The following is a 20,583-nucleotide window of genomic DNA, read 5'->3' as shown; positions in this document are numbered from 1 at the left end:
CCATTCACACCCACGTCCACTTTAGAATCCTCAATTAGCCTAACCTTAACAGTCTTTGGACGGAGAAAACCCACACAGGCTCAGGGAGAACAGGCAAACTCCACACGGAAAGTCCCCAGCCCAGAACTTTCTTGCTTTGAGGTGACAGCAACCACTGCACCACTGTGCTGCCACATTGATAAAAGTAGTAATACCACATTGTAAAAAGATATACAAGAGCTCCATTCACAATTGTATATAAAGTACCAATCTGGGACTACTGCTCAGCTCTTAAAAACATTTGTAAATCTCTGCTTCGGCTGTGGTAGTTTTTGTATTAATACTCGTATATATCTATACTATACTCAACTATTAATTTGAATGCCTAGTCAGTAGGAATATAGGTTTTGTGTGATTCACAGTACCAAGTGTCAGCAGCTGAAGGGGGTAGGAAACAGCTATAGCATCTCTCCCTTAAATATTAAGTGAGTACATTACAGTAATTAAAGTAACATGTTCATGAGTGATGTAAAAGTACTTTTCACCAGTGATGTATGTGTTGGAAGTGGAGAGAGAGAAGGACAAATAATGGCGCTCTCCACCACTTTCGATTGCACAAAAAGCCTCTATTATTGCGTTCACGCTTGTCTTGTTGTCAGTTTCCACGTGTTCCAGCCGTTTCTTCATCCCCTCCCCTTCTGTTCCAAACGCCTTTTGTCATTGGCCGAGGCTCCCGTCACTCAGCTCGGAAGGGCCCCGCCCACCTCAGGATCTCTCAGTCCGCTTCCTGACGTCACCGGTTCTGTCCCAACACGGAAATATGGAGTAGTGACAGGAGCGGTTGCGTTGCTGTTGTTATGGATTTAAAGCGGTACTCCTATCTTTAGATTTCACTGCGTTTGCTAAGTACCCGCGCGGCTTTACCGATGTCGTACGCCCGGTCTTAACTTTCTGACGCGGACGCGGTTGCTGGAAATGGAGAGAAAATTGGATCTGTGTTGCTAGTTCAACAGCTTTAGTCCTCCGGGTTGTTTGGAGCCATGAAAGAAAGTGGTCTAGGGGTCATGGGGGCTCTGGGACGTCTCCTGCTGTCTCTTCTCCTGCTGTCCTGGTTGTTTCAGGTACAACTTTGTAACTTTCAGCTGTGTGTCTGTTTCTGTTGTCGTTTTGAGGACTGTTTGTGTCCTGATATTTATCCTCTGCGGAGAGCGCTGCTGGCATCTGCGTCTATTTCAGGCTCCAGGAAAGTGTCCATGATATGACGGAAAGTTTTAAGTGTGTAGCCAGATCACTGGTCAGTCCACATTACCTGGAGAAAGTTAATACGCTGTGTGTGTGTGTGTGTGCGTGTGTGTGTGTGCGCGTGTGTGAGAGAGAGAGTGCGTGTGTGTGCATGTGTGTGCGTGTGCGTGCGCGTCTTGATTCAGTGTTTGCCTGGTGTCAACAGAGAGCGGTGGACACACACACACACACACACACACACACACACACTATACATACAGAGAATTAATTCTTCTGCCACTTCGGGGAACTTTACATTGACTTACTTTAATCTTACAATGATCTAATTTCAGCCTAAATCAAGGATAATGTAAACCTAACTTTACCTTAAATTGATTCTAACCTCCCTTAACCTTAACTAACATACTTAATGCTAATCCTAACCATAGCCTTAACCTTAACTACCACTTCCTAATCCTAATCCTAACCATAGCCTTAACCTTAACTACCACTTCCTAATCCTAACCATAGCCTTAACCTTAACTACCACTTCCTAATCCTAATCCTAACCATAGCCTTAACCTTAATTACCACTTCCTAATCCTAACCATAGCTTTAACCTTAACTACCACTTCCTAATCCTAATCCTAACCATAGCCTTAACCTTAACTACCACTTCCTAATCCTAATCCTAACCATAGCCTTAACCTTAACTACCGCCGTAATTTAAACCAAATTTTATCTTAATTTGAATCTAATCTCTCCCAACCTTGACTACCACTTCCTAAACCTAAGGCTGAATTTAAACCTAAGTTTACCCTAATTTAAACCTAACTTTGCCATAATCTTAATTTAAACCAATTCTCACCCTAAGCCTAACGTGAACCTAACCAAACCATAACCTAAATTAAACCTAACTTTACCAAAACCTTAACTACTACTTCCTAAACCTCGTCCTAACCCTGACCTTTACTTTAAACCTAATCTTAACCTGAGGCTAACTTTACCCTAATTTAACTTAAACCTACCTTTGCCATAGCTTTAACTTAACCATACTAACCTGAACCTTGAACCAAGTCTTCACCCTAAACCACGTTTGCTCATGTTAAGAGGCCTTTGCATGTTTGCACCCCGAAGGAAAATCAAGTCCACGCAGGTTGCACACGCACATTTCTACGCCCGTGACATGAGGAATAGAAATACACACAGACGGACGCACACACGCAGACGAACGCACACACGCAGACGAACGCACACACGCCCTCAGCATACACTGCAGTGGCGAGAGGGCAGCGAGAACAAGGATATCCTGCTCAATGAGAAACACAGTACCGGGCCCAGCGATCAACCTCTGGCAGACCGGACACACCCACTCACATAAACACACACACACACACACACACACACACACACACACACACACACACACACACACACACACACACACACACACACACACACACACACACACACACACACACACACACACGCACACACACGCGCTGTCGCCCAGCTATGCTGAAATGTTGGACATATGACACGACCGACCTCCCTGTCAGACAGCTGGCCTCAAGCGTTTCTCTCTCTTCCTCTCTTTTTCTCTGGCGACCCGTCAGGTTGGAGGGGTCAGATCAGTCACCCTCCCAGAGTCCCTCCTGTTCGTCTCGACCCTGGACGGCAGTCTGCACGCCGTCTCCAAGCAATCAGGAGACATCAAGTGGACCTTAAGAGAAGGTTCGTAAACACAGACGTCAACACTGTTAGCCGATATTTATTTCATTTTTAAACGTTGTTCACGAGATGTATATTTTTAATTCTTTCAGACCCCATCATTCAAGTGCCCGTCTACCTCACGGAGTAAGTAACACACACACACACACACACACACACCCTCATGTGCACGCAGGGCTGCGTATCGGACCTTCGTGCCGTTTTGGGTCGAGACCAAATAGCGTTGATCGCACAGAGGACTGAAAATGGTCAAGTTCCAACAATTGATGCGCTTGTTTACCTTTTTTTTTTGGTATCAGACAACAATTCATTTAAATCTGAATTCAGTTATTGTGACAAATTGTAACTTATGAGAAGTTTTGTTTCATAAAGATGTTAACCGTTAAAAAGGTACTCAACAAATAGAGGAACTAAAACAACGGAAAAGTACTATACTGACTAATAGCGCTGAAAGCACACGGAAGAAAAACTCTACGAACCCTTGGAGTTACCGCGTTTCCTGCATTAATTGACCATAACAAGTGTGCTGAATCTAATAACTCAAACAATTATAATCTTTTATTTCTTTGTTGTACACACTAATTGAACATTCGCTGTCCTCCCGGGAAAAGTTACCTTTGAGATGATGGTTCCTTGATGCAGTGTCCTTTTTACCCCAAACATAGTGCCACGTGCCCCCCCCCCCAAAAAAAAAACAACAACTCAACCGTAGTTTCATTTGTACACGAAACAATTTCTCACTAGTTTTGGGGAACTTTCACTGTGATGTCTTTTCCATGGACACCATGCATCCATGCATCCAAGCACTGGGATTTGCAAATGAGCAGTCTGTGTTGTTCTTTTGCAGTCATCTCACTTAGTCGGATGCCCACTGCTAGGAAGAGAGGCCGAAGTACTAAATCGTCTCCATTTATTGGACAGTTTGTGTCGCTGTGGACTCATTATTCAAGGCTACCAACTCAATTGGTGAACAAGGACTGTCATTTCAATTTAGTTATTTCTTTTTCACCCACATAGACCTTGTGAAGCAAATATCAAAAATCCATTGTAAATACTTACTGATTTTCTTTTATATATGTGTGTAGGTGATTAGTGTGCTGTTCCAAAAGATGGCATTTTTGATAGCAAGATCCACTTTGTCTCCACTTTTCAGTTTAATTTGTTTTATGTGTTGGAGGTAAACATGTTGCAGGTGTTCTCATGCAGCTTGTTCTTGGAATTGGGCTCCATCAGAAATGAGCCAACTTGTATATTTATGAGATTTTGCTATCAGATTGCTTTCCACCTTTGCACAAATCAACAGTTATGAATCACTTCACATCTCCTTCGTTTAAGGCATGGATCACATCAACAGAGGCTTCCCATGAATACAAAATAGAAAATGTTTGAATTAGTCAAACCCAAACCTCCATTCTCGTTTCATCGAGAGGGCTCCAGCTTTTCTAACTCCTGACTCCATCTAGCATTTGTTGATGTCATTATGTTTGGATGATGTATTAAATATGGACATGAGCGGATCAATGATGTCTGTCTTATTAGTTCAAATAGATCGTGTTTGTTCATAATTGAAACATAGATGATCCAAATGGTTCACTGTATGATTTAATCATATACATGTGTGTTTTATGTAGGCCAGGTTTTCTCCCAGACCCCAATGATGGCAGTTTGTATGTACTCGGTGGAAAGCACAAGGAAGGCCTGATGGTGAGGACTGCTGCATGTGTGTGTTTGTGTCATGTTGTGTGTGTGTTTTCATTTTATGACTGCATTGTTTTGATGCGTCTGCAGAAACTGCCTTTTACCATCCCAGAGCTGGTTCAGTCAGCTCCCTGCAGAAGCTCAGATGGCATACTCTATACAGGTCAGACAGTGTGTGTGTGTGTGTGTGTGTGTGTGTGTGTGTGTGTGTGTGTGTGTGTGTGTGTGTGTGTGTGTGTGTGTGTCTGGGAGACTGAGATGTGCAGGGAAATATATTTTCTGACTGTGTGAGATAGACAGTTGTCATAAAGGACATAAATCTTTGACATACCTCATTTCTGTTGGTTAATAATTTTGTATATGTGTGTGTGTGTGTGTGTGTGTGTGTGTGTGTGTGTGTGTGTGTGTGTGTGTGTGTGTGTGTGTGTGTGTGTGCGTGTGCGTGTGCGTGTGCATGTACATGCAGGTAAAAAGCAGGATGTGTGGTTTGTAGTGGATCCTGAAACGGGTGAGAAGCAAACCAGTTTAACCACCTCCTCCTCCGAATCCATCTGTCCCAACACTCCTCTGCTCTACATCGGACGCACAGGTACGTCACAGACAACTGCACAATGGCGTGAATGAGTGGGTGGGGTGGGTGTGGGGGTGTGTGTGTGTGGGGGGGGGCTTTAATGTTTACGAGCTGCACTGTTTGTTTTCCAGAGTACGTGGTTACGATGTTTGATACAAAGACACAAGAGCTTCGATGGAACGCGACGTACAACGATTATTCTGCTCCTCTGTATGATGAAAAGCAAGATTACAGTACGTCCCTGCACGCACATTCATTTACACAAAGTTTTATCACTCGCCGAACTGACGAAACGGCATTAGAGCATTAAAGGACAGAAAAACGGCGTCTTTGGACAGCTGTTCATCAAGGAAAGGTGTATTTGAGGTTAATGAGTATGATGAGAAAATACACTATTGTTGACTCCCATCACTAAAGTACAACATTTAAGTCAGTTAACAAGTTAACTTTAATTTGTCTAGCTGCTATTTCTAAAGCTGAGATCATGCTTTTACCATCAATGTCTTAGTTGTTCACAAAGGAGTTGTTTCTTTATGTTTGATTGTTTGACAATATCTTAAAACATTTTAATTGATTTTTTTAACATTGGGATATAAAGTATTTTTAAACAGTTCATTCATAACTACTTTATGCCTACATTTACCTTAAATATAATTTGTATTTGCATTTATTGATCTATCAATGTATGTATTTATTCATTTATTTTAGATTTTGGCTATTCAATTCAATTCAATTCGATTTTTTTATATAGCGCCAAATCACAATTTAGGGTATTTCATGGCACTTAACACATTAAAGTCCTTACAGCAGAACTTTACAATATTAAACAGAGAAACTCAACAATTCAACAATTCCCACATAAGCTAGGAGGGAAAAACTTCTCTTTAAGGGAGAAAAACCTCCAACAGAGGGAAGGAAAAACTCCCTCTTAACAGGAAGAAACCTCCGACAGAACCAGGCTCAGAGGTGGGCGGCCATCTGCCTCGACCGGTTGGGGTGAGAGGAGAGCAGAGAGAGAAAAGGACAGCATAGAAATACAATACTGAACTGTTGGTGGGCCCGAATATCACAGAGCAGAGACATCAGAGACATCGGCAAAAGAAAGAACAGTCCTGCATGGCTACTGCACTTTATTGAAGAACAAAAATTACGTGTACAACTCCTGTATCTCATGGTTGTCCATCATTGTGTATTTTGATACAGTTAAAATATAGATTTTGCCAAACATTTCAGAGACATTTAAAAGACACATTTTGTGGATTGTGCAACCTTTTTGGAGGCATATTCTTTTTTAATAATATGTAGTTTAATGACTGTATGACAAGTGGTCAAAGAATGAGCACTGCAAAGAATGAGGGATTCACCAATGAACATAAAATCCCAAAGAATATGTTGGAAAAAGTTTGAGTGCATCTCCACCTCCAAATTTAACCTGCTGTGCCTGCTTTCCCTCCAGAAATGGCCCATCTGGTTTCAAGTGGTGATGGCCTCGTTGTGACAGTTGACAGAGAGACAGGTAGGGGGAGATGTGTGGTTTGTGCTATGCGAATATTTGATCGCCTTTATATGTGTGAGCGGTTGATGCGTTTCTTAATTTTCAACTCCGCCCTCCAAGCAGGTTTGTAAGTGTTGCGTTGTGATTTCCAGGTGACGTCTTGTGGAGTCAGAACTACGGTTCGCCCGTCATAGGGGTCTACCTGTACTCCGGGGACTCGCTGAGACACGCCCCTCACCTGTCCCTCGCCATGGAAACGCTACGCTTCCTCACCTTCTCCTCTGCCACCGACGAGACAGACGCACACTCCACTCTGAAGTGGAGCTATCAGTTTGTAAAGGAGCAAGCCAGCGCGCAAACACAACTAGTGTAAGAGAAATTGTGCACTCTCAGGGTCCTGCATGCACACGGAAGAATAGACGCCTCTTTTGTTCACCGCTGAGGGGAAATCCTCTGCTTCGGTTCCTTCTGAATTGTTATTTATTGTAACGAGAAAACTCTTAGAAAGCTCATAAAGCTCAGCCCAACTTGCAGTTATACCCATGTTGTTTATGCACACGCTTCAGATTCACTTGATAATTGAGTCTTCTCATAAATGTAACTAACAGCATGACAGATGCCCAGATTTGCTGAGCCTTTTTTTTTTTTTATCAGGATACTGCAGGCTAAATTATCACATTTTAACTTGCTACAGGTGACAAAAATTCCCAGACTCAAACTGCCGATGCTGCGGCTCATGGTTGAACTTAACACTGAAAGCATTTTGTCATCTAGGGTTTATTTAGGGTTTATTGGACAGCAACAGTTAAAGAAACAGACAGAAATCATGAGGACAAAGCCACGTGCAGCAAAGGTCCTAAGGTGGAAGTGAACCAGAACACTTTCCCAATTTGGTATACATTTTTTAAAAGGTCAAATGTCACATGTTGTGTATATGTTGTGTCATATGATTTTAAGGATCACCTCAAAAAAATATTTTCTTTACCAGTGGCATGAAAATTCCATTTTCAGATTGAAAATGAAGTTTGTGTCTTAGATTTACAATTGTCAAATAAACCAAATAATATATTATCCTAAAACTCCATATCATAAAAAATGTTGTGTACAGCTATACAAACAGGCAAGCAGCTACAACAATTAAAAACCAATTTCATTAGCCGAAGAAATAACCCAGCTTTTTTTGTTTTTAAGACCGACTCTCTACGTAGGAAAATTAGACTCTCACCTCTACGCCTCGACTTCCCTTGTCCACCACGGAGTCTCGCTAGTGGTGAGTTTATTATTGGCAAGTTTCCTCTAACATCCACCTCTGAAATAATGATCCTTCTGATTTCACAGAACACTCATACAGTATATCAGATCAGGTTTATCAGAGAGTAAGGAGCGGATAATTATCGAGTTAATGACGAGGTAGCTGATACTTGACTGGTTTGTGCTTTTTGTTGCCATGGCAGCCTCGGGGACTGGCCTTGGCACGGATTGAAGGTCCAGTGACGGTGGGGGTGACGGTCAGAGAGAGAGGGGAGTGCGAGATCACACCATCCACCGATGTGCGCTATCCGCCAGGGAGCACAAACAGCCAGAAAAACCACTGGCTGCTGATTGGTAAGCGCAATCGGACACGCTCGGCTTACGCAGATAGTTCACCTCAGCTGCTGATCCATTAATGTGTCAAATATGAAGAAATATACATTTAAACTTCTCAGATGAGCTTTCAATAAACACACCTACAACAACAGCAAGTAAATATGAATATGAGTAAAAAATGGCACTTCCAAATCTCAGAGAATCAAGCTTCTGTCATTTTTTTTTTAACTTTATCTGAACCTTAAAATAACAAGTAACTTTGTGCAGAGAAACTGCTGCTCTTAAAGAAATCCCAATTCTGAATTCAGCTGTAAATGCATTGGATATCTGTGTGTCCCTGTGCTGTAGGTCACCATGAGCTCCCTCCACTCGCTCACACCACCATGCTGAGGGATTTTCCAGTCACCCTGCAGCACTCTGGTGAAGCGGTCATCCCCCCTCGATCGCCAGCGTCCTCTGCCTCCCCAGTCTCTCCCTCCTCCTACTACCGTCAGCGCTACGTGAGTGATAGCAACTTCTGTGTCACGACTGAAGTCGACACCTGAGGGTCCATAAATTACGCAAATGGAATCAGACTATGATTCTTTTCAATCAGGCCATTACTATCCATTATATGCTTCAAGCTGCGCCAGAGACCAAAGAATTGACGTCATAAATGTGATGGAAATCATGGAGATGAGGTGAAGAAAGTAGAGGAGACCGACTTGGGTGTCAACGCAGATTTGTTTATGGAGCCAATTTCCTGCCAAAATCTAACAAACAAACAAAACCCTGTTTTATAAATGCCCTATAATTCACTAAGGAACACAGCATGGTTTGCAAATACAAAACTCCATTAACAAACTCATGCGTTATGTTTTGCAAATAAAAAAACGTACCTTTTAAACAGATACAACTACAAATTAATACTGCAAGCAGTGATATGAGGGCCTTCGCTCGGTGCACGTTGGGGAGCTGGCGGGTCGGGGCCGCCGGCTCCCCGACATGCAGCGTCTCCAGCAGGGGGCGCTATGACTATGAGCGAATATTACCATACAGGTGTCTTCAGGGCAGGACTGTTATCAAAAATGTAATGTTTGAGGAAGATCGGAATATCTACATTTGTACAGTTACTTGTAGTTTCATGGCGAGACGCTCAAAATGGCCACCACGCCACGGGCACACCGATCGACGAAAACAAATTCATGATGCCGAGACACTTTTTGTTACATCTTGGTGTGATACACAAGTCCAACGAATTTGGTGCATGTAGGAGTAACTAGTTGCCAGGGCTGCAGTTTAGGGGGCGCTAGCGAGCCATTTGGCCACGCCCACTTGCAAAACACACGTCAGTTGTATCGTCTCTCCACGCCGGATGTATGTGCCACATTTCATGAGGTTTCAAGCATCCTCTGACCTTAAACATCAACTTTCTGTGTCACCGAAACATCAAACTTTGCCGCATCGCCATGGCGATGCTCTTTGACAAAGTCAAACTAAATTGTCAATATATCATTAACCACATGTTTAGGCTATTCTGACCCCAATTTAGGTTCATGTGATCAACCAGCTCGACGACGCAGGTGGAAGTATGAAATATTTAATTTCCAGTTGCCACCAGAGGGCGCTCGAGAAAGCGGAGGAGTTCGACAAAATACAACATGTGCGAATCGCCAAAAACGGCGACTAAATTCAAAATGGCGGAGTTCCTGTTGAGTTGACGTAATGGTGCAATGTAACTTTTTTGTATGTCTCACTGTGATACACATGTCCACCGAATTTCGTGCGTGTAGGTAAATGTGGCCGCTGGGGCATCTGTGTAGGGGCCGCCAGTGAGCCATTTGGCCACGCCCACTCACGACTCCACTAAAATAAGATTTCGCCGGGAGACATGCGTGTACCAACTTTCATGAGTTTTTGAATACGATAAAACCTCCAAAAATGCAGTTCCTTACGGAGAAAAACAAGGAACGAAAAGAATTATAATTCCTGAGATAACAATAGGGCTTTCGCACCATCGGTGCTCGGGCCCTAAATATGCTTTGTTTGTTTGTAAGGTTTTGGCAGTAGATTAGCGCCATACATAGATTATCAAAGGCCTCTTTAAGAACCACTTTGACCTCAAACCGCTCTACAAAAAACAAAACAAGATGGAAACACAGATTTGGCAAAAAAGTGACTCCTCATATTTCTATTGTTTCTTCTCGCTGTGCTTGTGTCCTTCAGTTTCAGACAGTTCCTGGTAGCCATAGCGACAGTGATACTATCAATGGAAGGGCTGGTGGGAAGTCATCAGGACAGGATCAGAGGCCAGCCATCGTGCGGCCTGTGTACATGACTCAGGACTACCTGACGCTGGCTGTCCTGACATTGCTGCTGGGAGGATGGCTTGCTTTCATGTACACGTATCCCATCGTGAGTTTATGTGGATTAAAGTGCGGCTTTTCAGGTTTCATCTTCAAAGGAGAAGTGTTTGAAATACGTGTATTTACATGAGATTGACACCACTCTCATATAACAGATATGTAGCCACAGCCAGCAAGTTAGTTTACCTTAGCATAGAGACTATAAAAGGGGGAAACAGCAAATTACATCATGTTTTTTTAATCCGCTCAAAAAACCCAAACTGTTCGGGGGAATTTATGGCTTTATCTGAGTTACATGCCAGGGCCAGTGGTATCAATATTCTCTCTCTCTCTGCAAGAAAGACCTTCAGCATTTTTCCAAACTGATTCACTTTTCATCTAGATGTGCAAACAAGGTACTGACACTGAAAGAATATTTCCTTTTTTAGCTGCTGTTTACGTGTGTAGGCGGAGGAATCAGTAGTTTGGGTTAAAGCAAGAGATTAACAGTTTTTCCACTTGAGTAAAAAGTTCAAGCTTAAATCTCATTAATATACAACTTTTTTTGTGGCTGCGTTTCAGTTTGAAGCAAATGAATAAATATATTTACTCATAGATTTCTTGCCAGATACAGTTACTTATATTGCAGCCGTTATTATGTCACACCACCGTAGTACACATCATTATCAGGACATCAAGGCCTCGCAGTGGTTTAATAACTTAATCACAGTATATGATCGACACATCATATTCACAACAAAGCTTTTCCCTCCAGACTCACTGATCTCATTAGATGTTATTGCATCTTCTTGATTACATATTCATAGTAATCAATAAGCAATATTAAATGAATTTGTAGGTAACAATTTCGCACAATATTTTGTGATTTACAGTGTGATAAAGATGCTGTGTTTCCGAGCCTGCATGTGCTTTGGTTACAATATGAAACTCATTAATATCACCAATGTGGCACATGAAGAAAATCATTTCATAGAAAGATTTTCAAATTCATGCATTCATAAGCTCATCTAATGGAGCATTAATTGTTACTAAAATATTTATGGGCCGACCTGCAGTTCAGTTGGCTCTTTTTTTTAATTTTTTTTATTTGTTTTTGGGGGCAGTTTTCTTTCACTACATCTGGACTGAATTGAATTTTCTGTGTTTTATTGACAGTTGCAGCTGTGTTGCCAAGAAATGTTTTCTAATCTTATTGTCTTTCTCAAAAAGTTCTTTATTTATTCATCCGCTCCAAGATTACCCATATTTACAGCAGCCTTTGAACGCCCCCCCTCTAACAGCTTTTAATGTGGTCTGTGTCTGTGTGTGTTTCTCCAGCGTGCAGCACAGCAGCTCAAAGCTCAACGGCAGCTGGAGGAGGCTTTTGAATCTCGTCTGCAGCGCATGCAGACAGACATGCAGAGCAACATTCAGACTGTGACCTTAGGTCCTTTAGACGCGATCCTTTCAACTGACACGAATGTCTCCAGTGGTACGTAACCAAAAATAAATGTCTCTATTATGTTGTCCTGTATTTAATGATGTGATCGAGCTCTATTATTTACCATTTTTCTTTCCATCACACTTGGGAAATGAAGGGTTGTTAAAATCAATTTTGTAGTGTTGAAGATGTAATCTTCTCAAAGCATAAAGTATGTTATTCATTCCTTTATTAAACTGGGTACAGACAAAGCTAGTTCTATTACTGCACGAGTCCCATTCATGCTGTATATCTTTACTTTTCTTTATCTAGACTCCCCTCCTGGATCTGCTGACCCCCCACCGAGTCCTCACAGTCAGAGCAGCAACCTCTCAGATGAAGATAAAAATGGCACATCTGGGCTCAAACCCACAGCAGGTAAGACACCAAACTGTGTCAAGTCAGGTTTATTTGTACAACCCAATATCTTAAATCACACATTTATCTCAAGGGGCCTTAAAGTTCATACAGCATAGAATAATCCTCAACCTCTCAATGTGGATGAAGAAAAAATACCCAAAAAACTGGGCATGGGGAAAGAAATCTTTATCTGTCCTGCACCTTCAAGATCAGATGAATTCCTCTTCGCCTCCGTCTTTATTTCTGCCTCTTTCAGAAGGAAACAGTGAGGAGGTGCACGTGGGTAAAATCTCCTTCAACCCCTCTGAGGTGCTTGGACACGGCACGGCGGGAACCTTTGTCTTCAGGTACAGTATGTGTAATATTAACAAAACCCTACTGCAGCTGTTAGTGGAACAGACCTTAGTCAAAGGACTGCATCAGAGGATTTGCATGTTTTAGATCATTAGTGCAAAGACTTCACTTTTCTGTCAAAAATTATTTGAAGGATATTATAAAACTGGTTTCCTACCATCCAAAAAAAAAAATCCTGGAGCAGTATATACTTCTACAGTGTAGGAAGTGAGACTCCCAGGCACCACCACCAACAAACATTACAGCCCTTTGTATTCTTTGAAAGAATTTTCCATATTTCTGCGTGAATATGACCTAAAACACCTAAATGTTGATGAAGAAAACTCAATAAAAGTTGACAGATTGGTGAGACCAAACTCTTTTCAACTTTTTTTTAAGGTCCTCAGAAATCTGTTATGATACGCTTCCACAACCTTGTTGTGAAGCTCAGACTTACATCGATTTGTATTACATACAATTAATCTGCTATTAGAGGGTCGATTAAGTTTTTCCACTCAGATAATTAACATTGGATCATTTTATTCAATAAATAAATGACCAAGTAATTTTTTTTTTGATATCATTTGTTTGATTGGGTTCTCTTTATCTACTTTTAGACATTAGACTTTAGACATTTTTGGTCATAATTATGCAGAAAATTCTGAAGGGTTCACAGACTTCCCAGAACCATTGTATTCATCTCAATTATGGAAGGACCTTATGGCTTCAGGGTGGGCTAACTGCAAAATAACAAACAAAATGGACTGAAGTTGATTGTACAAAAATTACCCACTCTAAAAAACGGCAAGCAGAGATCAGACAGCAAAATGCTACCCACCCCCTCAGATCCCCGGGCTGCTGTAGATAATTGCACGATGCTATTTTCGGGGTTTAACAAATCTGTGGACCACAGCTGACTGACTGGAAGTGGAGAGAGCAGATGCGCTGGGAAAAGCCTCACCTCAATCAGTCAATCAGAGAGTCTCCCCTGTAGGTCCTCACGCTCAGAGCACGGCCACGGCAGATCCACCAGTCGGCACGCAGAGGGGGTTAAAGCCTTGATCTGTCGTAGGTGTCTGACTGTTAAATGGTGTTTTTCCTTCCAGCTGGAGCTCAAGGTTCTGTTGTCAGGGCCTTACTGTGCCGAATCCCGAGATGATTTATGTTCTTCTGTATAGATAGAATATAATTGAATTAAATTAAGCACAAAATATACAAACACCTTGTCTCTGCGTCATAACAGTTGAAAAAGATGCTTTTGGTCGACAGCTGAATGTCAAATCTTAGACGCAGAGTACGTTTAATATTCACTGCATGACCACAGGAACTATTTTACAGTTCACAGAACGGTAGGAGGGAGTTAAGTTCCTGTAACTCCATTCTGTGGTACTTTTTTAGCTCCTGCCTCCGGCTGGTTACTCTTAACGTTACGATAGGAACACTGATTGGTCGAACACAGCAGCACAGGCAACCGCCATGTTTAAAATACCCTGTATGGTGCTATGAGAATTCACAGTTCCTATTGGCTGTGTGAATGCACACAGAAAAAGGCCTTAGAACCTATTTAGTTCTGGAGGAAACTCTCTGGGAGGTAGTTCCTGTCAACAAAGTCCTCAAAACTGTTTGGTGCGAAAAGGCCTGTAAATGATGTCTCCATTCGGCCACAGTAAGGCAGCAATTCAACCATCATTCACTTCATTATTTACGGTTGTGCTCATCTTACTATGACATGTCAAAATATTAGTGAAAAGATCACATATGAACGGCCTCACTGGCAACGGGTAGAAACTCAAACTGAACACTTGTGGCATGCTTTAAAAAAACGTCAGCGTTAACATACAGAATTCACATCTTAGAGTTATTCACAACAAACATACTTCACTGTGTTGACCAACAAGAGATGAACTATATTGATCTGAACTGCATACATGTACATATGTTCTTAATGTGTTTGGATGTTTTTTTTTTTGGGACTTCAGGGGTAAATTTGATGCTCGCCTCGTAGCCGTGAAGCGAATCCTGCCCGAGTGTGTCGAAGTGGCAGAGCGAGAGGTGCAGCTTCTCCGGGCGTCCGACACGCATCCCAACGTCATCCGCTACTTCTGCACAGAGAGGGACCGCCTCTTCACCTACATCGCCATCGAGCTGTGTGCTGCAACCCTGCAACAGGTCGGCACCGTGGGCGTCATTAGCATCTCAGCCTCCGATGTAATTTAAATTCAAACTGAAACATTGGTTTTGATTTCTTTCGGTTCATTGCAGTATGTGGAAGATCCATCTTGCTTTGCTGAGCTGAATCCTATCACTCTGCTGGAGCAGACCATGTGTGGCCTCTCACACCTCCACTCACTCAACATAGGTCAGACACACACACACACACACACACACACACACACACACACACACACACACACACACACACACACACACACACACACACACACACACACACACACACACACACACACACACACACACACAAATGGACAGATACAACCCATGATCACTCACAACAGAACTAGATGGAATTTCAGTTCTTCTTAATCCCCGCAGCTTACACAGAACATTTCTTCGTCCTTTCTTCTTCTAGTCCATCGGGACCTGAAGCCCAGAAACATCCTCCTGTCCGGTCCGAGCGCACTGGGTCGGGTCCGAGCCGTCATCTCGGACTTTGGACTCTGCAAGAAGATCCCAGATGGTCGGTGCAGCTTCTCGCTGCGGTCTGGAATACCGGGAACTGAAGGGTGGATAGCTCCCGAAGTGCTGCGAGATACTCCTGGAAATAAACCGGTAGAATGCACACACACACACACACACACACGCACGCACGCACGCACGCACGCACGCACGCACGCACGCACGCACGCACACACGCACACACACATTCAAATTCACATCCATTACATTACATTTCATTTAGCTGACACTTTTATCCAAAGCGACTTACAATAAGTGCATTTCAAAATGACTACAGTGAGAAAAACGTTTTTTTACCCCTGTTTTCGAGTCCTATGATGTTCAAACGGTCTTTAGTTTTCAATTGTTTCTCCTCGTCTGTTCAGACAGCAGCTGTGGACGTGTTCTCAGCAGGCTGTGTGTTTTACTACGTGGTCAGCAGGGGGCAGCACCCCTTCGGCGATGCTTTAAGACGACAGGCCAACATCCTGTCAGGAGAATATTCCCTCTCACATTTTATGGAGGATATACACGGTGAGCGGGATGAACACGCCTGTGTCCCAATCATTATAGCATACGGAAAATAATCCATGCCTTCATGATTTTACACTGTTACAACTGCAAGAAGAAGAATCAAATCACACTGGGACATTAAAAAAAGAGACAAGACTAATCTGACCACAATGTTTGTATCTCTGTTCTCTCAGATGATGTCATAGCACAGGATCTGATTGAGCAGATGATCAGTCCTTTCGTGGATTTACGCCCCTCGACCGCCTGTGTGCTCAAACATCCGTTCTTCTGGAGCCCAGAGAAGCAGCTGCTCTTCTTCCAGGTGTGTTAAGTCAGTTCTCAGTGGTCATTTGTACAGCTCGTTCTCCAGTTATAAAACGTTCACATCTGTCGGGGCTACTTCTTTATATTATTTCCTTCTGCTTTAAAATACCCAGCTAGATGTTTATTTTTCAGTTTGTAATAATCAAGAGTGTGAGTACATACATGGCTGGTGTAGTTTTTCCCGTTCCCTCTCTGCATGGCCTCTCATCTCTGTCAACGCTACGAATTTTTTTTTTTTTTTTTTTGTGAATAAAGGACGTGAGCGACCGCATAGAGAAGGAGCCGTCAGAAAGTCCGATTGTGGTCAGACTGGAGACTGACGTCAGAGCAGTGGTTCGAGCCAACTGGAGGCTGTACATCTCCGAGCCTCTACAGTCAGGTACACGCACACAAACACACAGCACCGCTCAACAAGCCCCTCCACCGTCTTTCAACCTGCTTCTTCCGTGTGCACTCCAGACTTGAGGCGGTTCAGGACGTACAAAGGAAACTCGGTTCGAGACCTGCTCAGAGCCATGAGGAATAAGGTCAGCTCGCCGTGCTTCCGTCACGTCTGTTTGATTCATGTACAAGCAGAAACATTTTGACACACTCGGTTTGACCTTTTTTTTTTTTTTTTTTTTTTTTTTTGCATCTGTGCATTATGAATGTTCCAGAAGCATCACTACCACGAGTTGCCACCGAAGGTGCAGGAGACGCTCGGCGAGCTGCCCGAGGGCTTCGTCAGCTACTTCACCTCGCGGTTCCCACGGTTACTGATGCACACACACGCTGCTCTGCACATCTGTGCCCATGAGAGACTGTTCCACCCCTACTATCTGCCCCCTAATGCCAAATAGCTCTCCTACGCCGTAAACAAGTGAAGGACATCCCTGACAGTAACCCGTTATTGCTTTTGTAAAGCCCATACTGTTTTTTGGGGGGAACTTACAGCTGTGTAAAAGTTTTTATATGCCTCGGGTTGTTTTACAAATCAAATTTATTCTATTTTGCTCTTTCCTCCACAGAGGCTGAACACATTTGTATTAATAATAGAAAACGTTTTAAACTACGTCTTAATGAAAACACTCCCTGGTGTGTGGCCTCCGGAGAGACACTTTTATCTGAATTTGTTTTGGAGAAATGAAACTAAATAAGATAAGAAATGATATAAAAATTAAATATATAAAAACTTCATAAACATTTTCTTCGAACTAACTAACAACAAACTGAAAACATAACCTCTTTGACAGTGGGAATAATTTTATATTGCATGAGAATAAAACGTTTTACATAGAATAAATACACAGAGCATAATTAAGGAGTGTTTGCTGAAGTACTGCACTCGTCTTGTGTCACAACCAAAGCTGCTCACATCTCAAGTTCAGGTTGTCGATTACAGGTTGAAACTCAGAGAGCCAATTACACCTGATAATAGATCTAAATGAAACCTTGTTTGAATTTAATTTTGAGTGTTGAATTAGGTGCACAAACTTTGTCGCAGCACTGTAAGTAACACTGAATGTTTACAGCTGGTTTCCTAAAAAAATAAAGCGAGCGTTGCTGTTACCAGTTTCGTGTTACAAGGCCGCGTGTCACAGAAGAAGTCCCTGCTGTCTGTTTAAGTAGTTAGTCACACAGTTCACGTCTTGGCACTTCAGTGAGTGGAGTTTATATACCATGTATGGCTTTTCTTCCCTGCTTCCTGTTGCTGCTTCTCTTTGCTCGTCTGTACAAAGTGCTAAACACTCCTCGGTATTGACCTGCTGTTTGTTTGTACTTGGTGTGTTTGTGTCTGGAACCTGCACTGCTGAAGGTAGCTACACTGACTTTTACTCAGCCGTGTTGTTCAGTAAAGGCGGCACACTGAGCATCATTATATATATATCATTAGAGCAGGTTAAAATGTGGGTAATGTTGGGTATGCTGTGAAAATCGGATTCATGACCAGTGTGAGGGGGGCAGAGGTGTAGAAATGGACGGTGGATCGCCCTTCTGATTTGAAGTTAAAGACATCTGAGGACAATTTTGAATTGTTGACTCATTTTGAACTGAGCTGCAGTTGTGTGTTACTGGATCACCACTCCTGAATGTCGACATTTCTACAAGAAATGTTACTGAATTCTCTGTGACTGTGATGAAGGTTATTTTATAGTTATGGTTTTATAATTATAAGAATGAATGACGAAGAATCCAACTTTTGTACTTTTGTTTTTTGAACGATTGAATTAAATTGATGCTTTGGGTGTGCCAAAGAACCAAGCACAAGTCTCGTCTTCAGTTTTGTAAGCAAACTAAGATTATAGTCGGTGTTGACGTCTTTCTTACGCCGCTGTAATAACCTGTAAACCCACCTGAGTGTGTGACAGTAGTAAAGGTAAGGCTTAAAGGTAAAATAAAAATAACCTTAAAAACTTACTTTAAAGGCTTTGAATACATATTTTCTCAACTAGCATCTCAATGTGAACAGTCTGGTCTTACATAAGCACACATTTCTGCCTAAATTAGAACCGTTTGGGTTATTACTTTTATAGCACATTTCCGTTTAGCCCTGCCGAGAAACATTGAGGGGAATTTCAATAGATTCACAATAACAGATGTGGCACTTAATAAATCCAATGATATATTTATCTTGTTAGTGTGACCCATCAGTGACGACTTCAGTCTGTTTGACTTTTCCACAAAGATTGCATCTACCACACTGGAAACATCTTTCGGTTTGACGTAATACCCAAATCATCTCGGTCTCTGGAGGCTCCAGTTGTGTGGCCCGTTACCAACTTATGACGGGCCTCTCTTTAGCAGGGCTTTTTGTGGAAGGGTCACACTGGAGGATTTGTCCATTTATTATAGACGATCTTAATTTGGTCGGCTTCAGTACTGAAACAATTCACAAACAAGTTTTCTCACAAAGTTTTTTTTTTTTTTTTTTTTTTTGTAATATATCAGACTTTTTGACATTTTTCATTACAAAGCCGACACAGACATTCAATTCTCTCAACGGTTTATGCTGGTGTAAAGATTCTACTTTTGAGCAAGTGTGAATTATTGTACTCACAATTTTTAAATCTCAGCAGGTGTAACAGACTTAGAAAACGCTGCTTCGCATTTATTGTTATTTACCTATTAAACGTTGAAAGGCAAAAAAAAAATGGTGCAGGACTTCTCTTATACCCCCAGAGGGAGACGTCGGCCTGGAAGTATTGCCGAGGAAGTAGACACATAGAATATTCATTGGTGCCTAAATTGTTTTCATGCATTAGATCTGATTGTTATAAGAGTTGTAAAGTAACAGTTTAAGTTATTTGCATATGTATTTTTTTAATTTATCATATTCTAAACATGTAAATATGTTTGTTCTCTTACGTTCATCATCCCCTGATTAACAATCTGCCTCTTGAAGAGGCGTCCTGTAGAGCAGATACGATGTCAGACATCAGTTAATTCCACTGTCAGTGTGAACTAAAACAGAAGTGATTTAATGATGCGACGACCCGGGGTGCAGCGATGTCTCATGGCCAAATCATCAGCTAATGAACCTCTAGTTGTTTATATTTCACTGTATGATTCAGTCGTTTGGTCAGTCTTCGTGTGTGTGTGGGTGTGTGTGTGTGTGTGTGTGTGTGTGTGTGTGTGTGTGTGTGTGTGTGTGTGTGTGTGGGTGAGGGGGAAGGTGGGGGGGTTGGGGGAGTACTTGGCTCATTATTAAATATCAGAGTTCAGCTGTAGGTCCAATCCAAACAGCCGTAGGGAAACATCAGCTTAACCGGAGTCATGAGACCAAACTCACAAACACACATGCAGCCGTATACACACTCAAACCCACAGATAACAAATAAACGTGTGTGTGTGTGTGTGTGTGATGGCACTCAGGTCTGTGTAGACCAGCCAACAGACTTTTAGGAAGTTTCACTCTCTCTAATACAAAACAAGTAATACATAATATGACCAGTCGATCACAAGTCGAAAAAGCTGATTAAATCTAGACAAGCTGAGCCACTCGGAGGGGTGTTGCTAGAATCTAGGAAGGATAACTAGGTGGTCGCCTGGCGTTGTGGGTAGTTGTCGAAACGTACAAAGTTGTTGAAATAATGTTTGTGGTGGTTTCTGTGGTGAACGGTTGCCGAGATATTTAGGGTGTTATCGGCACTAGGCAGTTGGTATGTGACTGCTAAAGGGTTGCTATAATATTGTTGATTTACATGTAATGCTGGAGTGTCACCGTGGTTTTATTAGGTGGTTACAATAACGTTTTAAAAGAACATAGCAGGTTATGTGCAAAAGTACATTGAGCCTTTACAGGTGGTTACTA

General features: G+C 42.2%; 1 protein-coding gene across 1 annotated transcript; it reads left to right on the top strand.

The window, feature by feature from the left end:
- Window positions 1–792: 792 nt before the first annotated feature.
- ern2 (endoplasmic reticulum to nucleus signaling 2) lies at window positions 793–18,533 on the top strand. The gene is made up of 24 exons (XM_069689712.1): window positions 793–1,100; window positions 2,817–2,934; window positions 3,024–3,057; window positions 4,563–4,635; window positions 4,720–4,792; window positions 5,096–5,218; window positions 5,332–5,433; window positions 6,657–6,716; window positions 6,848–7,064; window positions 7,887–7,965; window positions 8,150–8,300; window positions 8,631–8,782; window positions 10,488–10,676; window positions 11,945–12,098; window positions 12,360–12,464; window positions 12,703–12,793; window positions 14,759–14,948; window positions 15,042–15,138; window positions 15,370–15,569; window positions 15,842–15,989; window positions 16,163–16,290; window positions 16,548–16,671; window positions 16,752–16,819; window positions 16,949–18,533. The coding sequence occupies exons 1-24, from the start codon at window positions 1,020–1,022 to the stop codon at window positions 17,129–17,131; spliced, it is 2,940 nt and encodes a 979-aa protein (XP_069545813.1). The 5' UTR covers window positions 793–1,019; the 3' UTR covers window positions 17,132–18,533.
- Window positions 18,534–20,583: the final 2,050 nt, after the last annotated feature.

The sequence above is a fragment of the Brachyistius frenatus genome, unplaced genomic scaffold (assembly GCF_029030835.1).
Source record: "Brachyistius frenatus isolate BFR_SWC_R1_liver_20210118 unplaced genomic scaffold, ASM2903083v1 Contig_7, whole genome shotgun sequence".
Taxonomy (NCBI): domain Eukaryota; kingdom Metazoa; phylum Chordata; class Actinopteri; family Embiotocidae; genus Brachyistius; species Brachyistius frenatus.
The sequence above is the reverse complement of the archived record's forward strand: the minus strand, read 5'-3'. Positions and strand labels throughout refer to the sequence as shown.